This window comes from Neofelis nebulosa, chromosome 16, assembly GCF_028018385.1.
Source record: "Neofelis nebulosa isolate mNeoNeb1 chromosome 16, mNeoNeb1.pri, whole genome shotgun sequence".
NCBI classification, from domain to species: Eukaryota; Metazoa; Chordata; class Mammalia; order Carnivora; family Felidae; genus Neofelis; species Neofelis nebulosa.
In genome coordinates this window covers 62,220,864-62,243,460 of record NC_080797.1, presented here as the reverse complement: position 1 = coordinate 62,243,460, position 22,597 = coordinate 62,220,864, and the positions used below count along the sequence as shown (strand labels likewise).

Here is a 22,597-nt window from a genome sequence, read left to right as displayed (position 1 = left end):
CCTTGTGATGGTTGATTTTTGTTGAATCTAATGGGAGTTCTCTATGCTTCTTGGATTTTGATGTCTGTGTCCTTCCCCCAGATTAGGAAAGTTTTCTGCTATAATTTGCTCACATAAACCTTCTGCCCCTTTTTCTCTCTTTTCATGTTCTGGGACTCCTATGATTCAGATGTTATTCCTTTTTAATAAGTACTGAGTTCTCTAAGTTTTGTATAGTGATCTTTTGCCTTTGTTTCCCTCTTTTTTCTGCTTCATTATTCTTCATAATTTTATCTTCTATATCGCTGACTTGCTGCTCTGCTTCATCCTTGCTATCATGGCATCCATTTGAGATTGCATCCCAATTATGGCATTTTTAATTTCATTCTGACTATGGTTTATTTCTTTTATCTCCACAGAAAGGGATTCTATTCTTTTTTCAACCCCAGCTAGTGGTTCTCAATTCTAGTTTTCAACCCCAGCTAGTGGTTCTCAATTCTAGTTCAGATATCTTGCTTATATTTGTGTTGATTAAGCCCCTGGCTGTCATTTCTTCTTGTTCTGTCTGTGGGGTGATTTCCTTCATTTTGTCATTTTGGAGGAAGAAAAAAATTAAAATTAAAAATTAAAATTAAAAAATAAAAAACAAAACAAAAAATCAAATAAAGGAAGCTAGATCCTAGGTGTATTTTGGTCTGCTTGTTGAAAGATGCTTGATAGAATAGAGAAAAAAAGGAAGGAAAAGAAAAAATAAAATAAAAGTAAGAAAAAATTTACAAATTAAAAAAATTATATAATGAAATAAAGAAAATGAAATGGAATTTAAAAAATTTTTAAATAAAAATAAAGTAAAAAATAAAAATAAAAATTTCCCTTCATGTATATAAGAGAAAGAAAGAAAAAAAGAAAATAATTTAAGCAAAAACAGAAGCAAAGAAAACGAACAAATAACTGAACCAGCAAACTAATGAAACCCAAGTAAAGTTACACCCAGTTTTGCCTAGAACTTAAACTATGAAGCCCTCTATATTCCGTACACTAAGCAGGTGAAGTGACTTGTGTTGGGTCTTGTGGGGAGTGTGCTTAGAGGGCGCAGTTGAGAGGGGCTTGGTGTAATGGCTCCATTCTCCCCTAGGTGGTGCTGCTTAGCTTACCGGGTGGATCAGTGTGGTGTGCATGAGTGTGCCTGCAGTAGAGGTGGAAATGGCTTCACCCTGCCCTCTAGTTTTGGAGCAGGAACTTCTCGCTCTCACCAACCGGTGCACCCCTCCTTCTCTCAGGCCTCCATCCATTCCCCACCTCTACTTTGTCCATGTCCAAACTGTCCACCTTCCAGGCGACACCTCCCTCCAGAGTTTTATTTCAGATGGGGAAGTGTTTCAAAACCCCACACTTCAGAGACCCCTGTCTCTGAGACAGGGGAGACCTCATGTCCAAGTTGGCTTGGACATGAGCCAACTCTTTGGGGGAGTGTATCACTGAGTAATGGCTGGGTTTGCTCCCAGAAAACTTTCATGTAATCACACAGTAGCAGAGTTTCAGAGATTATGGCAGATAACAGCACACAGCCAGTACCAGGCTTCACCACACTCTGCCGTCTTTGTCCCAATACCAGCAAATGTGGCTGTTCTCCAGGGTCTGCTGGACCTTTGCCTGTGGGGAGGCCGTGTGGCCTCTACCAAATGTACTCCAAGCAGGGGGACCACTTCTCTCCATGTGGCATGTGGACCCCTCAGACCACACTGCCTGCTCCTGGGGATTTGCCCTAGTTCCTCACCAGAGCACCACCAGGCACTGAGCTCCGAACCTTCAGACTCTGTGCTCCACTGTTTATAGAATCCAGGTGGTACTGAAACCCTCTCCTTTCTTCCCAGCATTGGTTTTGCAGACAGATTTCCTGTTCAGTCCCCTGTGAGTGTTTTCACTCTTTCTCTCTCTTTCTCTCCAGCTACTTTCAGGGAAGTGCTTTTCTTGTGCTATCCCTACGGGTGCACTCTCCCCTTTCTCTTTCTCTGTCCTCTCTCCGCAAAAACAGCTCCTTACCTTCCTCGGCCTTTGTCTCCCCCAGTTTACCTCTCCTCACCGCATACCTGCTGAGTTCTGTGGCTCAAGTTATGTATATTGTTGTGTTAATCCTCAGATCAATTTCCTAGGTGTTCAAAATGGTTTGGTGCTGATCTGGCTGCACTTCAGGGATAAGACAAGCTCAGGGTCTCCATGCTGCTCTGTCATCTTAACTCCTCTCCTTTGCCCAATAACCACTTTTAAAGTGCCCTTTAACCACTTTTATCCATCCATATTGCATAGCAGTAGTTGTTATTTGTTGATGCATGTATTTTACTGTATGAATATACCATAATTTTTAAATTCATTCTACTAATGATGGACATTTTAATAGTTTCCATATTCGACTAGAACAAAAAGTTGCCATAATCATTCTCTACATGTCATTTAGTAGACATATAGATTCACTTCTCTAGGAGTATAAATGCTGATCATGGGGTACATTCAGCTTTATAAATAGTGCCAAACAGTTTTCTGAAATTGTACCAGTTTAGATTCCCAACAGCAATGTACGAAAATTCCTGTATTCCATATCTTTGCCAACATTTGGCATTGTCTGTTTTTTAAGTTATTCTGCTGAACACATAATTTTATCTTGTGATTTTAATCTGCATTTTCCTGGTAAATCATAAACTGGAACACATTTTCCTCTATCTATAGGCTATTTGAATGTTCTCTTAAATGAAGTATCTGTTTATAGCTATTGTCCACTTTTCTGTTGGGTTGTCTGTCTTATTGATTTGTAGGAGTTTTCTATATAGTCAGATGAAAACCTTTGATGAACAAAGGTATTGTAAATAACTTTTCTCATACCTTGCTTGCCTTTTCACTCTCTTAATGGTGTTTTACGATGAACAGGAGTTCTTAATTTTAATTTCTACTTCTGAATTTTTTTTATCATTGGTATTTTTTGCATTTTGCTTAAGAAATCTTTGCCTACTCCCAAGTCATAAGAATATTCTCCAATGTATTTTTCTAAAATGATTTATTGTTTTATCACTCACATTTAGATATAAAATACATGTAGAATTTATTTTTGTGTGTCAGGTAAGGTAGGACTCAAAATACATGTTTTCCATTTGGCATCGTTATTGAGAACACCTGTTTTCAATACAGGACTTTCAATTGGACTATTCTGTTCTACTGGCTTGTCCATCCTTATGCCATTATCATGCCATCCTAATTTTTGTAATTGTCTTACAAATCTTGATATTTGCTGTTATAAATCCTTCCACTTTGTTCTTCAAGATTTCCTTGGCTTTTCTGGATCTTCTGCATTTCCACATACATTTTAGAATCAACTTGTCAATTTATACACATACAGACATATACAGAGAGCCCTGCAGAAATTTTGATTAGAATCACATTGAATTTAGAGGCCAATTGAGGGATAACTACTATCTTAACAATATGTATTAAATCTTGTAATTCATGAGTAAGGTGTGTATATTCATTTATTTGAACATCGTTAATTTCTTTTGGCAAAGCTTAATAGTTTCAGTATAGAGGTTTTGCTCATTTTTGGTTAGATTTACTTCTAGATAGTTAATGTTTCTGATGCTATTAAAATGGTATTTAAAAGTTTTTATTTTCTAATTATTTGTTGCTAATATATATAGAAATACACTTTTTTTTTTGAGAGAGAGAGCAAGCATGTGCATGTGTGCAGGTGGGGGAGGGGCAGAGAGAGAGGGAGAGAGACAATCTTAAGCAGGCTCTATGCCCTGCATGAAGCCCGACACGGGGCTTGATCTCATGACTGTGAAATCATGACCTGAGCCAAAATCCAGAGTTGGACACTTAACCACCTGGGCCACCCAGGAACCCCTTTGTTTTCTTTCTTAAAGCCTTTACTTTGAGACATGATGGAAAAATCTCACAGGTACACATAGAAAAGTAAGACATGATCACAGTGAAAAGTGAAGACAATCTAACCAGAAACCTTTAATGCTTGTCAGTGAATGTTGAATCTAAAGTTCTGAGTGTGACATGTTATGGGACTGAAAGGAATGGTAATTAGCTTTCCTCTCCTTCTTCTTTACCTTCTCCTTCAAAAAAATCCACACCAACCAGGGCACCTGGATGGTTCAGATTATTAAACATCTGACTCTTGATCTCAGCTCGTCTTGATCTCAAGGTCGTGAATTCAAGCCCCATATTGGGCTCTGTGCTAGGCATGAAGCTTACTTAGAAAAAAAAAAGAAGAATCCACACCAACTTTCTCATAATCTTTCTCAAGAGTGCACCCATGTCTTCATGGGCCTCAGAAAACTCTCCTTCCTCCAAACCCTCACCCACATATCAGTAAACAAGGCATTCTTGACATTAGGTCAAACTTGTGGTTCAGGTGAGCCCCGGTTTTAGCAAAGGCTGTGGTGTTCAGCATGCATAAAGGTCACTGTACTTTAGCCAGGTCTCCACCAGGTACCATAGTGGGAGGCTGGTAATGAATACCAACTTTGAAGCCAGTGGAGCACCAATCCACAAGCTGGATGCTACACTTAGTCTTGATGGTGGCAATGGCAGCATTGACATCTTGGGCAATCATAGGCAGCAAGCCATATATTTGCCATGGGGAGGGTCACATTTCACCATCTGGTTGGCTGGCTCAGAGCATGCCTTGGTGATCTCTGCTACAGAAAGCTGTTCATGGTAGGATATCTCAGCAGAGATGACAGGGGCATATGTGGCCAGAGGGAAGTGGGTACAGAGATAAGGCACCAGGTTGGTCTGGAATTCTGTTAGATTAGCATTCATGGCTCCATAAAATCTGAGGGAAGCAGTGATGGAAGACCAATCTGGCTAATAAGGTGGTTAAGGTTAGTGTAGGTTGGGTGACAGATGTCATAGATGTCCTTGATGTCTACCATGAATGCACAGTCAGAATGCTCCAGGGTGGTACGGGTAGTAAGGATACAGTTGTAGGGCTCAATTGCATCTGTGGAAACCTGGGGGGACTGGGTAAATGGAGAACTCCAGCTTAGAATTCTTGTCATAATCGACAGAGAGACATTCCATCAGTATGGAGGTGAACCCAGACAAGTACCACCTCCAAAGCTGTGGAAAACCAAGAAGCCTTGAAGACCTGTGCACTGGCCAGCCAGTTTCTGAATTTGGTCCAAGGCAAGGCCAATGATCTGTTTGCCAGTGGTGTAGTGACCTCAGGCAGTTATTGGCAGCATCTTCCTTGCCTGTGATGAGTTGCTCAGGGTGGAAGAGCTGGCAGTAGGTGCCAGTGTGAACTTCATCAATGACTGTGGGTTCCAGTCTACATACATCATCCTGGGCACATGCTTGCCAGCACCTGTCTCACTGAAGAAGGTGATGAAGGAGTCATCTTCTCCCCCAATGGTCTTGTCACTTGGCATCTGGCCATCGGGTTGAATGCCATGTTTCAGGCGATAGAGCTCCCAGCAGGCATTGCCAATCTGGACACCAGTCTGGTCAATGTGGATGGAGATGCACTCATGCATGGTGGCTATCAGTAAAAGGTGCTGGCAACAGGAGCAGACAATGGGTCCCAGTTACCATCCCCAATAAGCTAAGAATCAAGATAAGTAAAACACTCATAATTGTTTTTTGTGTGTGTTGTGTATTGACTTTGTATGTAGAAACCTTGCTAAATTTATATCAATTGCCTTATTCAATTATGTCATCTGCAAAAAAAGAGATATTTCCACTTTATTCTTTACAATCTTTATAACTTTATTTGCCTTATTGCACTAGCTAAAACCATGGATTTTTTTAGGAAAATAATCTGTTTCTAACACACGTTAGAAATTAAAACATATTAATGCAAGGACTCTGTGTTGGTTACTACTGATCTCCTAGTGGTTAGAACAGTGTCAGAAACATACTAAGAACTCAAATACTTGATAAATGAATAAATGTGTTTAAAAATATTATGGGCATTGGAATCAGAGATACCAGTTTCAAATTCTACCTCTAACATTTCCTAGCCCTGTGATTTAGAACAAATTACTCAATTTACACTCAGTTTCTACTTCTGTGAAATGGAAACAATAATTATACTTTGCAGGATAGTCACAACGAGAAAATTATGTACATATATGAAATTATATATACTAAAAAATCTATACTTATTATTATTATTGGATGAGCTCACACAGAGAGAATGTCTAGAGTGAGAAGAGGACCAAGAAAGGAATCTTATGCAACATTTTTAAGGTGGAAAAGGAACACTTATACAGGAGTCTGAAAGTCTGAGAGTGGGAGAAAAATAGGATAGGTTAAAATTGCAGGAGCCATAAGAAGAGTTTCAAGAAGGATGTATTACTAAATATTGTTTTGTTTTGTTTTGTTTTTAATTTAAGTAGGCTTCATGCCCAGCATGGAGACCAATGTGGGGCTTGAACTAATGACGCTGAGATCAAGACCTGAGCTGAGATCAACAGGACACGCGGTGAGCCCAGCGTCCTCCTATGCTGCCATCCTCCCTCTATCCTAGACCTGAGCTGAGATCAAGAGTTGGACTCTTAACTGATTGAGCCACCCGGGTGCCCCCAAAAGGATGTATTATTAAAGACCCTTTCAATTTCAAGCAATAGAAATCCATCTTACATAAATTAAAAATGGAATGTATTAGCTTCTATAGCTGGAAAATCCAGGAATATGACTATTCTCAGGCATAGCTGAAATCCACTTCTAATTTCTAATTTGCTCTACTGAATTAATTTTTAGGCAGGTTGTCCTCACATGTTGTTAAAAATGATCAACAGCAGCTTTAGATTTACATAATCTTTATAATCATTGACTTAAAAAATCTGCCATTAGAATTCCAGTATTAAAAATCTGGGAAAAGTTTTACTTGGTATAAATTATATGCCTATTTCTGAACCATCCACAGCATTGAAGGGGTAGTAAGTATTCTGATTGATCAGGTTTGGATTACCACCTATCCCTGGAAATAAAGGGGTGGAGTCAGCCCCATCTAAGCCAAAGGGATTAAGAAGGACAGGATGATAGTTTCCCAAAGAGACATTGGACAGACAAAAAAAATTATCACTGTAGAGGAAGTGGTCAACAGTGTCAAATACTGCAGAAAAATCAAATGATATAAGAAGTAGAAAATATACTGGGGTGCCTGGGTGGCTCAGTTGGTTGAGCGACCAACTCTTGATTTAGGCTCAGGTCATGCTCTCGCAGTTGGTGAGTTCGAGCCCTCCGTCGGGCTCTGCACTGACATTGCAGAGCCTGCTTGGGATTCTCTCCCTCCTCTCTTTCTGCTGCTTCACCCCTGCTCTCTCTTTCTCTCTCTCTCAAGACAGATAAATAAACATTTAAAGAAAAGAAGTAGAGGGGCGCCTGGGTGGCTCAGTCAGTTAAGCATCCGACTTCAGCTCAGGTCATGATCTCGCGGTCCGTGAGTTCGAGCCCCGCGTCAGGCTCTGGGCTGATGGCTCAGAGCCTGGAGCCTGCTTTCGATTCTGTGTCTCCCTCTCCCTCTGCCCCTCCCCCGTTCATGCTCTGTCTCTCTCTCTGTCTCAAAAATAAATAAACATTAAAAAAAATTAAAAAAAAAAAAAGAAAAGAAGTAGAAAGTATACATTGGATTTAGCATCCAGTTGTTCTTCACTGACCTTAGAGAGGGCAATTTCTGTGATAAGAATGGAACCAGGACTTCAGTGGGTTGAGGAGGGACTTGGGGGTGAAGTGTAGACTAAACAAGTGGACAATTATTTCAAGGAATCGGACTGTGAAGAGAAGGATTTTCTTTAAAGGTGGGATAGTCTTGACTATATAGAGAGAGTGAAAGAAAGGAGCCAATGTAGAAAGGAAAACAGAAGCTACAGATGGGAGATTAGATAATGGTCCTTAGGGTCTGAGGAGATATGAGAGATTGAGATCAAGAATATATAGTAAATTTGGATGAGGTGTTTCCTACACTATACTGAGGACATTCCCTCTAATAGCCTCTATTTTTTTGTGGAATAAAATAAATATTGCTAAAACCAACAAATGGTGGGATCATAGGTTTGTGCATGATAAAAGTTTGAAATAATTTTTGTGGAAGTGGAAAGGAGCAGAAAACAAACACCTAAATGGATTTCCAAGTAATACAGAATGTCCATCTGAGATGGAAGACTATATCTTTATTGGTGTCAGGACATAGAATTGTATGACTTTTTCCTAGCATTAACTGGCTAGCTGGGCTCTGGGTTCCCAGGACCTAGCTAGCTCAGGCTCTGAACAATAAGCTATCAGATGGTTTGTTTGGTTTTTGTTTTGTTTTGTTTTGTTTTGTTTTGTTTATGGATGCCGAGGTAACTGGAATGAAAAAGTTAATGGGAATCTTAAGTTTTTTTCTGACATGGTCATGGAGATGAAGTTATTTCAGGCCTTTTCAAACATTATCCACTAGTCAGTTTGCTTCTGTGTGCTGGAAAAGAATATTAGTGTCCAGCTGAACCACAATAGGATCAGGGCCATTTATTGTTAAAGTCTTTTGTTTTTGATGCAGGAGAAAAGAAGAAATAAATATGAAAATTATTTTTATACTCATTATTTTTAAGATAATCAGAAAGTAGTTACTGATTCATGCCTCAACCATTAATAACTCTCAATAAATATTAGTAGTGCAATAAAAGGCAAGAGACCAGAACCTCCATAACATAGAGCAGTGTTTTTTTAATCTTAATATTAAATATTTAAGACCTATAAGTATAATGATATAATAAATAGCCATATATCTGCTCTTAGCTTAAGAAAAAAATTACCTAAAAAAAGAAAAAGAAAAAAATTACCTAAATATTAAAGCCTCCCATATCCCCCTACTTTGATAGAAACTCTATTCTGAATTTCATGTTTATCATTTCTCTGCAATTGTTTATATTGTATCTAAACAATATAATATTGTTCTTCTTGTTTTTAAACCTTATAAAAATTATTTCATACCATGTGTTTTCTGCAACCTTTTAATACTTAATATTATGTTTGTAAATTCATCCGGAAATTCATCATTCAGTGCAGCTCTAGTTCATTGATTTTTTTTAAGTTTTTATTTTAATTCCAGTTAGTTAACATACAGTGTTACATTAGTTTTAGGTGTACAATATAGTGATTCAATTATTCCATACATCACCTGGTGCTCATCATGGCAAGTGCACTCCTTAATCTCCATCACCTGTTTAACCCCATCATCCCACCCTTTCCTCATCTGTTTTGTTTCTTAAATTCCTCATGAGTGAAATCATATGTATTTCTCTTCCTCTGGCTTCTGTCACTAATAAGTGAAATACAGTATTCACTTATTATATCCCCTTATATTAATAAGTATTATAATAATACACTCTAGTTCCATCCATGTTGTTGCAAATGGAAAGATTTCATTATTTTTTACCACTGAAGAATATTTCGTTGTATACTGATAACACATCTTATTTATCCATTCATCTGTCGACGGACACTTAGGCTGCTTCCATAGTTTGGGTGCTGTAAATAATGATGCACACGTTCATGTATCCCTTTGAATCATTGTTTTTTTATTCAGGGTAAATACCCAGCACTGCTATTGCTAAATCATAGGGTAATTCTTCTTTAACTTTTTGAGGAACCTCCATGCTGCTTTCTACAGTGGTTGCACCAGTTTGCATTCCCACCAACAGTGCACACAGGTTCCCTTTTCTCCATATCCTCGCCAATACCTGTTGTTTTCTGTGTTGTTAATTTTAGCCATTCTGACAGGTGTGAGGTGGTATCTTATTGTAGTTTTAATTTGCATTTCCCTGATGATGAGTGATGTTGAGCATCTTTTCATGTGTCTGTTGGCCATCTGGATGTCTTCTTTGGAGAGATGTCTGTTCATGTCTTCTGACCATTTTTTAATTGGATTATTTAGTTTTGGGGTGTTGAGTTTTATAAGTTCTTCTTATATTTTGGATATGAACCCTTTATTGGGTATGTCATTTGCAAATATCTTCTCCCATTCCATAGGTTGCCTTTTAGTTTTATGGATAATTTCCTTCACAATGCAGAAGTTTTGTGTTTTTTTTTTTTTTTTTTTTTTTTTTTATAGTCCTAATAGTTTATTTTTGCTTTTGTTTCCTTTGCCTCAGGGCATCTATCTAGAAAAAAGTTGCTATAGCCAATGTCAGAGAAAATACTGCCTGTGCTCTCTTCTAGGATTTTTATGGTTTCTGGTCCCACATTTAGGTCTTTAATCCATTTTGAGTTTATTTTTGTGTATGGTGTAAAAACATGGTCCAGCTTCATTCTTTTGCATATTGGTGTCCAGTTTTCCCAACACCATTTGCTGGAGACTTTTTCCCATTGGATATTCTTTCCTGCTTTATTGGAGATTAATTTACCATTTAATTGTTTATTTCTGGATATTCTATTCTGTTCCATTGATCTATGTATCCATTTTTGTTTTGATTGCTACAATTTTGTAATATAACTTGAAGTCTAGAATTGTGATGCCTCTAGCTTTGCTTTTCTTTTTCAAGATTTCTTTGGCTATTTGGAGTCCTTTGTGGTTCCATACAAATTTTAGGATTGTTTGTTCCACTTCTGTGAAAAATGCTGTTGGTATTTTGGTAGTGATTGTATTGAATGTGTAGATTGCTTTGGGTAATATAGACATTTTAACAATATTTGTTCTTCCACTCCCTGAGCATGGAATGTCTTTCTATTTCTTTGTATCATCTTCAATTTCTTTCATCAGCGTTTTAAAGTTTTCAGAGTACAGGTCTTACACCTCTTTGGTTAGGTTTATTCCTAGGTTTTTGTTGTTGTTGTTTGTTTGTTTTTTGATACACTTGTAATGAACTTCATTTTTCACTGCTTCATAGTATTTCATTATATGACTATTGCAATGTATTTATTCATTCTCATTTTCGGTGGGGAGCTATCCACAAATATTTCAAATTCGTTTAATTAATTTATTTAAAATTTCCTCTAGCTTAATTGAGAATACTCTGAAGAATACTTTTAAATCCTACCTAGCTAGATAGTATCCATCTTTCTTCCCAGGAAAAAAATAAGTAGTCTATAAAGAAACTCTTGAAAAGCCAACATTTCATCTGAAGAATGTCTTATGTCCAATAGTAAATAGTATTTATGAACCTCCTCCCAATTTTTGATTTGCTCTTTGGCTAATTCTTTTATCCAATATGGGGGAAGTGAGGAGGGTAGTATAATGCTCTCCCTAATCTCTCAGTTGGATTTGCAAACAAATTAACCACTTTTTCGAGTGTGAAGGGATGTTTACACTCTGGTTGGGTACAATGCTTACTAAGTGTGAAAGAGAGCAATTCTTTAAAGTCTACAGGTTCTGGGGCACCTGGGTGGCTCAGTCAGTTAAGGGTCCGACTTTGGCTCAGGTCACGATCTCATCGTTTGTGGGTTCAAGCCCCATGTCAGGTTCTGTGCTGACAGCAAACAGCGTGGAGCCTGGTTCAGATTCTGTATCTCTCTCCCTCTCAGCCCCTCCCCCGCTCACACTCTGTCAAAAATAAATAAATATTTAAACAAATTTTTAGGGATGCCTGGGCTACTCAGTTAAGCATCCAATTCTTGGTTTTGGCTCAGGTCATGATCTCACGGTTCATGAGTTTGAGCCCCACATCAGGCTTCAAGCTGACAGTGCGGAGCCTGCTTGTGATTCTCTCTCTCCTTCTCTCTCTGCCCCTCCCTCTCTCATTCTCTCTGTCTCTCTCTCTCTCAAAATAAATAAATAAATAAATAAATAAATAAATAAATAAATAAATAATAATTGAAATAAAATTGAAGTAAATTGAAAAAATAATTTAAAAAAACTTTTAAAACCTGCAGATTCTAATGTTACTCTCTTTGCTTTTTCTCTCTCGGACATAACCCAAAGAGGATCCTCTCCTGTTTTAAAGATACTGCTACAGATGTACAGCAACTTGATATCTACCCATCTGCCACGGCTCATTTGTACACTCACACATGAATTAGGACATTCTGCATCTTGCTGCAGACTGCTAGTGCTTCTCTAGTGTGTTCGGCTATTATAGGTTGCTAAGCAATAATCCTAGTGTTTGCACTGATATGTAGAATAGAAGATGTGTGTTTGGTTACAACTCTAGTCAAACACTTCTCTCTTAGAGCCATAAAACCAAGAAAAGAGGAGGCACAGCAATAGCAGGGTTAATAAATCAGGATCTAAGCAAGCCTAACTGCAGTTCCCTTTTGATTGAGCGACCTCTGAATTCAAGGTTCATAAATTACAGCCCCAACTGCCCCAAGGGCAAATTAATTCTGAGGTTCAGTTGAATATAGTTTCAAACAGGTATAGGGTTTTTTAGCAGGTCTATGCGTGGACATTCCTAACCCTTTCACAGACTGACTGATTCATTTATACATTCACTCTAATAAATATTTATAGATGTCTCACTTTGTGCCAGGAACTATGCTAAGCCCTGGAATTCTTTTTCAGGATTATCTTCCTAAACTCTTCATAGCATTAAGAGCCTTTCACATTCTTCCTCGACATGTATACCTTCAACCCTGTATTAATCTACCTTCTAACATGCAAAGACTTATTCAGGTACTTTGGGCATAAATGCTTTCAACTAAATAAGTAGGGACATAAAAGAATTCCTTGTTCATATTTTGAAAGGCCCAGCCTTCAAAGTGACTTTTACCATTTCCAGCACTTAGTTCATGGCCCCCTGCTGGGCATGGCCTCAGTACCACCCTATTTAAGGACATATATAGGAATGAATTATAATCCACATTATAAGCTTTAGCAGATTCTTTCTTCACAAGAGGGCTTATAACATTAGTAGGACTGTCAGCTGATTAAACTGGTGCAAATTGACCCAGCAGGGCTACTCAACTACATGTGTGATGTTCTCCTTAAATATAGGTCCTGTCTTAAACTCAGCTGGCTTGATTTTTTTTTCCACCTGGCTTGATTCTTAACATTTGTACATAAGGAAGAATGATTATAAAGAAACAAGGAGGAAAAGAACCACTATTAAATACTATTGGAATTAGGATTCAATAACTATAGGAAAATGTATTTTCCTACAAAATTGTTAATCTTAGGGCTGTGAAATAAGAACAGAGTTGAGAAAATATATTTTCTTTCTTTTCTTTTACTATTTTATTTTTAAGTAACCTCTACACCCGACATGGTGCTTAAACTCATAACTGCAAGATCAAGAGTCACATGTTCCACTGACTGAGCCAGCCAGGTGCCCCGAGCAAACACATTTTCAAAAAAAGATTTCTCAAAATGCAAGTTAAGTTCATACCCTGAAATGTATGATGACTAGGGTAAAGAAATGAGGAATTTTCATGGTACATTTAAACACAATATTTTCTTTGCAAAGATACATACTTGAGTGCGTTCTGAGAGCTGCCTGACAAGATAACATCATTTTAATTTTGAAAATATATAACAAGAATAAAGACACTTCCTTTGATATATTGAAATTGCATTAACAGTTCCTCTTCCCACTTCTCACACGCACACACACACACACACACACACACATTTACAAAGGGAGATTTAGAATATTAGGCTTAATAGTGCCTGGTCACCAAATAAATAAGTACATTGCCTTGCAACTGATATTGTAATAAGCAACTGCAATGTTTTCAGTATATAACACATACTGGGATGTACAGATTTAAACAAAACACAATTCCCTATAGCACAAACTGAAAAGCTATAACAGAAATTGAAAATACAGGAACAAGAAATAACACAAACTCTTGATTGATACGTTTTCTAGAGAGGTAATAAATTACATGATGGAATGCATGCGTGAGTGTTGTATGTGCAAATTTGGCCACAAACTGATTAAAGTGAACATCTAATTAAATTTATAACAAATTACCAAGATCCCAATTCTGTTTGGCATATTTAAAATGAAAGAGTTCATTTAAAAACCTGGCTGAGGAGCACCTGGCTGGCTCAGTCAGAAGAGTATGTGACTCTTGATCATGGGGTTGTAAATTTGAGCCCCACCTTGAGTGTTAGAGATTACTAAAAATAAATAAATAAACTTTAAAAAAACATGGCTGAAATGATTAAGGGAAAGGCAAAGTATATGTATGCAGCAATGGTGATGGAGGGTGGGAGTGAGGAAGAAGTAAAATCAAGAAATTGGGGTGGATGGACAGGCAGGTGGAGAGGGACTTTCTGAGAAACTTTTTAAAAGTTAGTGAAGCTATGAAAATAGTACAAGTTTATAATAAAAACAGAGTAAGTGTTGGAAAATTTGGTTCTTAATGTGTATGTATTATAATGTGTGTTGATAAGAAGAAATAGTAAATAACTGCTTTTAATTGGTTTAAGAGACAGAAAACCCTTTGGAGAAAAGTAAGTACCTAAAAGCGGTAAGTAGCACCCATATAACAATTTATACTTTAGAAAATGCTTTAAATAATTATTATGGTAACTTGGCCTAGCATTGCCTAGCACATACTTAACACTTAATACTTGAAACTGAACAGAAGCACATTTCAATTAATTAAAATTGTTAAATTTCAAATATTGTAAAGAATTTTTTTGGTACAGGATTTCACTAAGTATCTAAAGTTTGAAGAACTGCAGTGAAAGGGATGACTGTCTTTCCCACTTGTGTTTTGTCTTTGATCTGATACACTTCCAAGATGCATAATTACGTGGGATATGGGTTAAGGATGGGGCTAGAAATCAAACACAATAAATGTGTGGTCAAGTACAGAGGTAAAAAGGAGAAACAAACGAACAAACAAACAAACAAAAAACAATAAGCAGGCCAAATCATTTGCGTTCTTCATTTAATGTTTTCATTAATGGGTTGCCTGCTATGTACCAGTCGGATCTCAGCTAAATTTTCTCTTTAAGCACAGGATGAATAGTCATCAAGTTGCTTCAAAAATATTAATAGATGATGAAGGGAATACATTTTAAACTATTTCCCAAATTGTGTTTAAAATACCTGAGACTATATTTTTTTAAGGCAAAATCTTAAGGAATGCAGAGAAAACACAATTGTTTTAAATTCCATTGTGTAGGGGAAAGGCTAGTTCTATACCTTGGGATTTGATTTCATCTGTTGCTGTTTCTGGCACATTGCTGCTGTTGTCTAATGCAGAGCTGCTTGGTATGCTCTGTGAACTCTGAAAAGAGAAAAGAAATCCCAATTGTAAAATGAGTTACTTTTCTTCAAAGTTGCATCAACCCTCCCAATTAAAGAATGCAGATAAATGACTTATAGGAGTTACCAGACATATGTTTGATTTTTCTAGGATTTAATGCTGTGCATTAGAAGCAAAGACTGCTTACTGCATTGATAAGATAAAATACATTGGTTCAACATGTCATCCCATCTTTCTATGGCTAACAAAGTGATATGCAAAGAATATTATTTCAGATGTACATTAATCTTCAAATTATACAATACTTTCTAGAAACAATATTTGAACCACTGCAAGATGAAAGTGGACTTTTGAAAATGCTACTGTTTTCTTCTACTATTAGAATCATCTTCTATGTTTGTGGTAGAAAGAAAAATATTTCATCTTAATTGAAATTAAAGGTTAGTTTCATGAATAAATGGTGGAAAAATCACTTTTTGTACTCATGTTGATGTAATGTTAAAAGAACGATAACAATATTTTTAAGACTCATATTATTGAACTTAATGGTGAATCCATATAACTATTTTCTTTTTTTTTAAGATTTTTTAAAGTTTATTTATTTTTGAAAGAGAGAGAGAGAGAGAGAAAGAGAGAGAGAGAGGGGAAGGGGCAGAGAAGAGAGAGAGAATCCCAAGCAGAATCTGCAGTCAGCGCAGTCAGATGCAGGGCTCCAACTCATGAACCATGAAATCATGACCTGAGCCAAAATCAAGAGTCAGAGGCTTAACCAACTGAGTCACCCAGGAGCCCCATATAACTGTTTTCGATCGCATCCCTTTTTCTATAGAATATTCTTCCTCATTGAAGTCTTGTATTCAAATAAACACAAAGTTACTTAAATTATTAATATGGAAATTATATTTTCAGAATGAATAATGAAGTTATCCTAAAAACTGGTGGGTTTTGTACTTGGGGTAATGGTTCTGACCTTAGAATGCAACTTTATTTATCTATAACTTGTAATAGCTTTTCACAAATAATTTATCTGTCCACAGACACTTCCTGCAACTGTCTCAGATGAGTCAGCTTAATGGTTAACATGAATTTGCTCATTTCCATTTGGCATTTTATTTATCCTTTTGGACATCCACATCTTTTCCTTCCTTTTGTAAAAAAAATTTTTTTTGAGAGAGCAAGAGGATGAGTGGGGGAGTGGCAGAGGAAGAGGGCAAGAGAATCTTAAGGAGGCTCCACGCACAGTGCGGAGCCCGATGCAGAGCTCAGTCTCTCAACATGAGATCATGACCTGAGGTGAAATAGAGTCAGATGCTTAACTGACTGAGGCACCCAGGCACCCCTCTTTTCCTTTTTCATAAGAAAATTAATTTGACCAGTGTATTCTCCAGCATTAACATCTGATTATTTATGAAAACTCTACCTCAGTAGGGACTTTCACTTCAGTTGCTTCCTGTTTCCTTTCTTTCTCTTCTTTTCCATTTTCCTGAAATGGAAACAGTATTAGTAAGTGGGATCCAAAAGAAGCTAAAGATAAAACTAACATCTTATACTCTAGTATAGCAAACTTTTTATGTAAAAAAAATTTACATAATGGGCAAACATCATACCAAATAAAATCACACAAAGTAGCCATATTAAAAATTCAAACAAGGGGCGTCTGGGTGGCTCAGTCGGTTAAGCGGCCGACTTTGGCTCAGGTCACGATCTTGCGGTCCATGAGTTCGAGCCCCACCTCGGGCTCTGTGCTGAGAGCTCAGAGCCTGGAGCCTGTTTCAGATTCTGTGTCTCCCTCTCTCTGACCCTCCCCTGTTCATGCTCTGTCTCTCCCTGTCTCAAAAATAAATAAAACGTTAAAAAATTAAAAAAAAAATTCAAACAATAACAGACATATTATAAATGCCAACCAACTAGAAGGTTGCTGTAACCCAACTATTATTTGAACCCCTTTTTCCAGTACTTTTGTCATGACCTGAGGCAGAATACTTCGACTAAAAAGAGAAGTAAATGATAAAATATGATCTTGCATCTCAATTTTCTCAAGAATGTTAAATCTCAAATCCTCTTATAATTAAATGGCTAGAAATCTATGTAAGCCAAGTACCTGAACAGGTTTGGATCCCTCTTGAGATGCTGGCTCACTCATCTGGACCACTAAAAGGTATCATCAAATAGTAGAGAACACTATTATCAGACCAATATTAATAACAGAAAGAAAATATTAAACAACAAAAAGTACTGTGGGAGACCAAAGTCACTCCCAACCCCCACTGCATCCCACCATTCTATTGAATGGTACTAAGTTCTCAACTGCTAAACTTTTCAAACTGTACTACTGTTACTGCTGTTGTTACTGACCAAACCTAGATTAATGCTAGGCTAGTGCCCAGGGAGACAGGAAAGCTCAACCATAACAATCACCACCATTATCATTTTAAGAAAGAAACACACACACACACACACACACACACACACACACACACACACAGCAGCAGCAGCAGCAGCAGCAGCAGCAGCAGCAACAGTAATGCAAGTGAAGTTTTAAAAACATTATTATCATCATGGGGCACCTTGGTGGGTCAGTCGGTTAAGCGTCCCGACTTCGGCTCAGGTCACGATCCCACGGCTTGTGAGATCAAGCCCCATGTTCAGCTCTGTGCTGACATTCAGAGCCTGGAGCCTGTTTCAGATTCTGTATCTCCCTCTTTCTCTGTCCCTCACCTGCTCACATTCTGTCTTCCTCACTCTCAAAAAAAAAATAAACACAAAAATTAAAAAAATTTTTAAAAATATATTATCATCCTTAATAATTTTTGAAATAACAAGATTAGGTGAAGTGAAACTCTGATGGCTACCCAATTCATCATGTATGAAAGGCACACAGATATTAGAATAATAATCTCACTACAAAGCATTTTTCTGAGTGGGGAGTTCTGAGAGGAATGTGATTTATCTTGCTTATTTATTTATATTAAGGAATTAAAGTGGATAATTATCTGATGCTTACTTCATTGCAAATGACTACAGTAATCAAAATTACTGCTGTGCCAAAATCATTTAAGAATTTGTGTATATTTAGGCTAGGTGCTATGTAAAAAGTAAATTTTTTTTAAATTTTTTTTTTCAACGTTTTTTATTTATTTTTGGGACAGAGAGAGACAGAGCATGAACGGGAGAGGGGCAGAGAGAGAGGGAGACACAGAATCGGAAACAGGCTCCAGGCTCCGAGCCATCAGCCCAGAGCCTGACGCGGGGCTCGAACTCACGGACCGCGAGATCGTGACCTGGCTGAAGTCGGACGCTTAACCGACTGCGCCACCCAGGCGCCCCAAAAGTAAATTTTATATACACGGCCTTTGCCTCTAGGACAGTTACAATCTAGGGACTATTTAATTTAAAATGGTTTCTTTAAACTATGCTAGAGTATTTGCATGTCTTTTTATCAACACATGTTCTAGCAGAATAAACCAGAAGTACTGCCTTTGGAGACAACAGATTCCAGCACTTAAGAATAGCTGCCTCAAAGCCTTTTTGAAGCAGTTCATAAATAAGTAATATAAAATAGATTTCTTTGGTAGGTCCCAATTGTACATTCTCACAGCCTGCTTTCTTTGCTTATGGTGTCCATCTCCTGAAATTACTAGAAGCTCCCTTCCATTTCTTTTAAAATCAGGGTTTTTTTTGATGCACCCAGATAAATTCAATGCAATAAACCTTTATTGGGTGCCTTCTATATGCAAGCATTGGGGTTAAAAAAGATAAATGAGACCTGTGCTCAGGGAGACAGGAAAACTTCCTTTGAAGAGTTCCTAGTTTAGTGATGAAAAAAAGGATTTACAGGTGCAGTTCCATCTGTACAGTGCAAAAGGAGAGGTGTTAAGGAACACATAGGAGTAAGCAATTAATTTTCCCAGGGAGTTCAGGGAAGTTTTCATAGAAAGATTTCTAAACTGGATTTTAAAGGACTAGTAAGAAATTTTTGTGTAAAGGAGTGGGGAAGGGTATTTGAGGCAGAAGGAACAATACACACTAGGGTATAAAAGTTCAGGAAGTGAAGCATTCATGTACAGAGCTTAGGTATATAAAAGAAAATAGCAGAAGATGAGGCTAAAGAGGTAACTTTTCAGGGCACCTGGATGGCTCAGTCGGTTAAGCATTTAACTTCAGCTCAGGTCAAGATCTCATGGTGCATGAGTTCGAGCCCTGCTTTGAGCTCTGTGCTGACAGCTCAGAGCCTGGAGCCTGCTTCAGATTCTGTGTCTCCCTCTCTCTCTGCCCCTCCCCCACTCACACTCTGTCTCTCAAAAATGAATAAATGTTTTTAAAAATTTGTTAAGGTAACTTTTCAGTCTATAATGTTTATTCATGTGAAATCAAGGAGGATGGACTTTACTCTGTGCTTTTTAAGCACAGGTCAGATGTGATCAAATTGGTGTTTTTAAAAAGTTAACTCTGCCAGCAATGACTAGAATTATGAAGGATGGGGGGAGGGTGCGCAGAATGAAGGTAAATTTTGCACCCGTAAATGTTGTACGTTTCAATGCCCCTCACTCTAATCTACTTTCTGCTAGACATTGCCAATACCCTAACTACATCCCTTCAGCTTCACTTTTCAGTACATATGAATGGTCTCTGACTGCAAGCACCTGCAATTCTGTCTGAGGGCTTGTGCCAGTCCAAATGTGGGATGGCAAGAAGTGCCTGAGAGTTGATATCTTCTAGGAGAAGCCCTCAGCCAGTGATGAATAGGAAGCTGCATAGAGTCCCATGGGTGGAACATATCTGTCTCCCAGAGTTCCCCAATGGGATAGAGCCTTAGTTGCCTCAGTGAAACCTGCCTAATAGTACAGGCTTCCCTCACTTTCCTGTATTACTTCCCTACTCCCTTGCCATTGTTTCCTGGAACCACCTCCCAAATGAACTTACATTTAACTCCTTGGATCAAGGTTTGTTCTGAAGGAACCTAAACTAAAACAGATATGATCATCAGGATTGGGGGCAAAGTTGGATCTAAAGAGAAAAAGAGAAATAGTTAAGGTTCACTGAGTGTTTTTTCATATTTATAAGGCTGAATGGATCATGATGCCATTAAATGAAATATGGAAAGGAGAGGAAAACAGGTTAGAGGAATGATAAGAGTTTGAGTTTGTAGGTGTTAACACATTTAAGATACCTGCTCAATAGTCTGATAGAAGTTTGCAGGCAGTAAGAATCTTAATGCCACTAAAATATATTGTGACTGAAATATATTGTAGGACGTTATGCAGAATCAAGTCCATTGGATAATGATAGAAGCACTGTCTAGTCTGAAGTATTAATTTGCATTTTAGTTACCCACAGTGCACAGCATTATTCACACCTCACACACCCCACTCATGAGATTCCAGAGTCATCCTACTTAGATTGTCAGCTCTGAGGCTGGGTTTTTGTGAATCTGGTAAGGGCCTTTCACATGCACTCCCAATAGATTTATAAATTGGTGAATTGCAGCATTTGACATCTTGATTGGCAAGACTGTCAGTCATAGATGAAAGGGTAGCTAGTTATCCTTGAGGAAGAGGTTTCTCAGTATAAGAAAGTAATCATACACAATACTGATTTGTCAGACTAATAGAAGATAAGCAGTATCATATAGCTGGATTTCATGAGTCTTAAATCCCTGGGTACTGACAGAAAGACGCATTTGCAGGAAGATGCTAGGGGAGCTCACCCAATACGAGTATCTTCTAGGAGATGAAAAAAAAAAAAGCTAAGGATAAACCCTTGCTGATGAACACTTAAAGGTAAGGCTAAGAAAGAAAAGCTAGTGTAAGATAGATAACTGCTGAGAATGGCAGGAGACTCCTGCAGCTATTGACCTGCATGCTGCTGGCTTGACTCTCATTACCAGCCTCTACTGCTGGGCATATGCCATGGCAAGCTCCTGCAGTCCTACAGGTATATGCCAACAGCCAACATCTGAATAGCTGTTGATGGGTCTGAACTGAACCCTAACCCCTGTCATTGGTCTGAACAGCCCCTCTCACTTGCAGTTAACCCTATGGTTGTACATCTGCAAGATGCCAGCCTCAACTCCCATCACTGGCCTCCCCTGACAAATGCATGCCTACAGCTGGCCCCAATGGTTACACATGTACACACTGACAACCAGGGCCCCTGCAGGTGCCTGTGTGCCTGCAGTTGGCCCCAGCCTCTGCTGAAGGACCTAGCCTTCACCACTGCACATCTGCCTGCAACTGGCCCCTGCAGCCACCCCCCTCAACTAGCCCCATAGCTAGGAGGGTGCACACCACTGGCTATGGTCACCATCACTGTCTGGCATGTCCCTAGCCACTAGACTGGAGATGCCATTAAAGAATCCAACAGTCCTTGCAGACATTGTGGACTGCCTACAGCTCCCACAAAGGATCATGTAACTGACGTTATGGACTACAGCTTTTGGAGCCAATGAGACACCATGCCACCTCCACCCATACCCATCTACAGATGCTACATGCCCTCACACTTGGTATCCTGCAGTACTAGACCATGGGTCACAGCATGTGCCAAAATGCCCCCAACCATAGGTGAAAGTCTTTCCTCACCAAACTCATTCCATAAAATCTGGAAGAGATAACTGCTTCTTCAAATGCACAAACACCTATGAAGGTGACAGGGATCACAAAGAATCAGGGAAACATGAAACCACTAAAGGAATGTAGTAAACTTCTAGTAATGGACCCCAAAGAAGTAAAGATTCATAAACTACCTAACAAAGAATTCAAAATAATTGTATTAAAGATGCTCAGAGTGCTAACAGAGAACACAGATAAACAATTTGATGAAATAAGAAAAACAATAGAAGAATGAAATGATAAATTCCACAAAGAGAAAATATAAAAAAGAACACCAGAAATTTCAGAGCTGGAGAATACAAGGACTGAAATGAAGAATTCAAAAAAGAGCTTCAATAGCAGATGAGACCAAGCAGAAGAAAGTTAGTAAATCTGAATACAGATTATTTTATTGAAGTATAGTTGACACACAATGTGACATTAGTTTCAAGTGTACAACATAGTAATTTGACAAGTCTGTACATTATGCTATGCTCACCACAGGTATAGCTATCATCTGTTACCATAAAATGCTATCACAATACCACTGACTATATTCTCTATGTTGTACCTTTAATTCCTGTGACTTATTCATTCCATAACCGGAAGCCTGTATTTCCCACTCCCTTCAACTATTTTGCCCATCCCTCAATATCCTCCCCCTGAAAACCATCTCTTTGTTCTCTATATTTATTAGTTGTTTCTGCTTCTTGTTTATTTGGGGTTTTTTGTTTGTTTGTTTGTTTGTTTGTTTGTTTTTTAGATTCCACATATAAGTAAAATCATACGGTATCTGTCTTTCTCTGACTTCCTTCATTTAGTGTAATATCCTCCAGGTCCATCCATGTTGTCACATATGGCAAGACCTCATTCTTTTTTATGGC

The 22,597-nt window shown here is 38.1% G+C and overlaps 1 protein-coding gene across 25 annotated transcripts in view; it reads right to left on the bottom strand.

Annotated features, from left to right (window-relative positions):
• Nucleotides 1–22,597, bottom strand: part of EFCAB5 (EF-hand calcium binding domain 5) — a 193,714-nt gene that overhangs the window by 143,789 nt on the left and 27,328 nt on the right. For 10 of the 25 annotated variants that reach the window (XM_058704035.1, XM_058704040.1, XM_058704034.1 and 7 more), the window contains 4 exons: nt 20,047–20,130; nt 17,225–17,274; nt 16,544–16,606; nt 15,060–15,144 (listed from right to left, as the gene is read on the bottom strand). In XM_058704035.1, coding sequence (XP_058560018.1) covers nt 15,060–15,144; nt 16,544–16,606; nt 17,225–17,266 — 190 coding nt within the window. In that variant the 5' untranslated portion in view covers nt 17,267–17,274; nt 20,047–20,130. The other 15 variants (XM_058704047.1, XM_058704043.1, XM_058704045.1 and 12 more) reach the window with 9 other exon arrangements.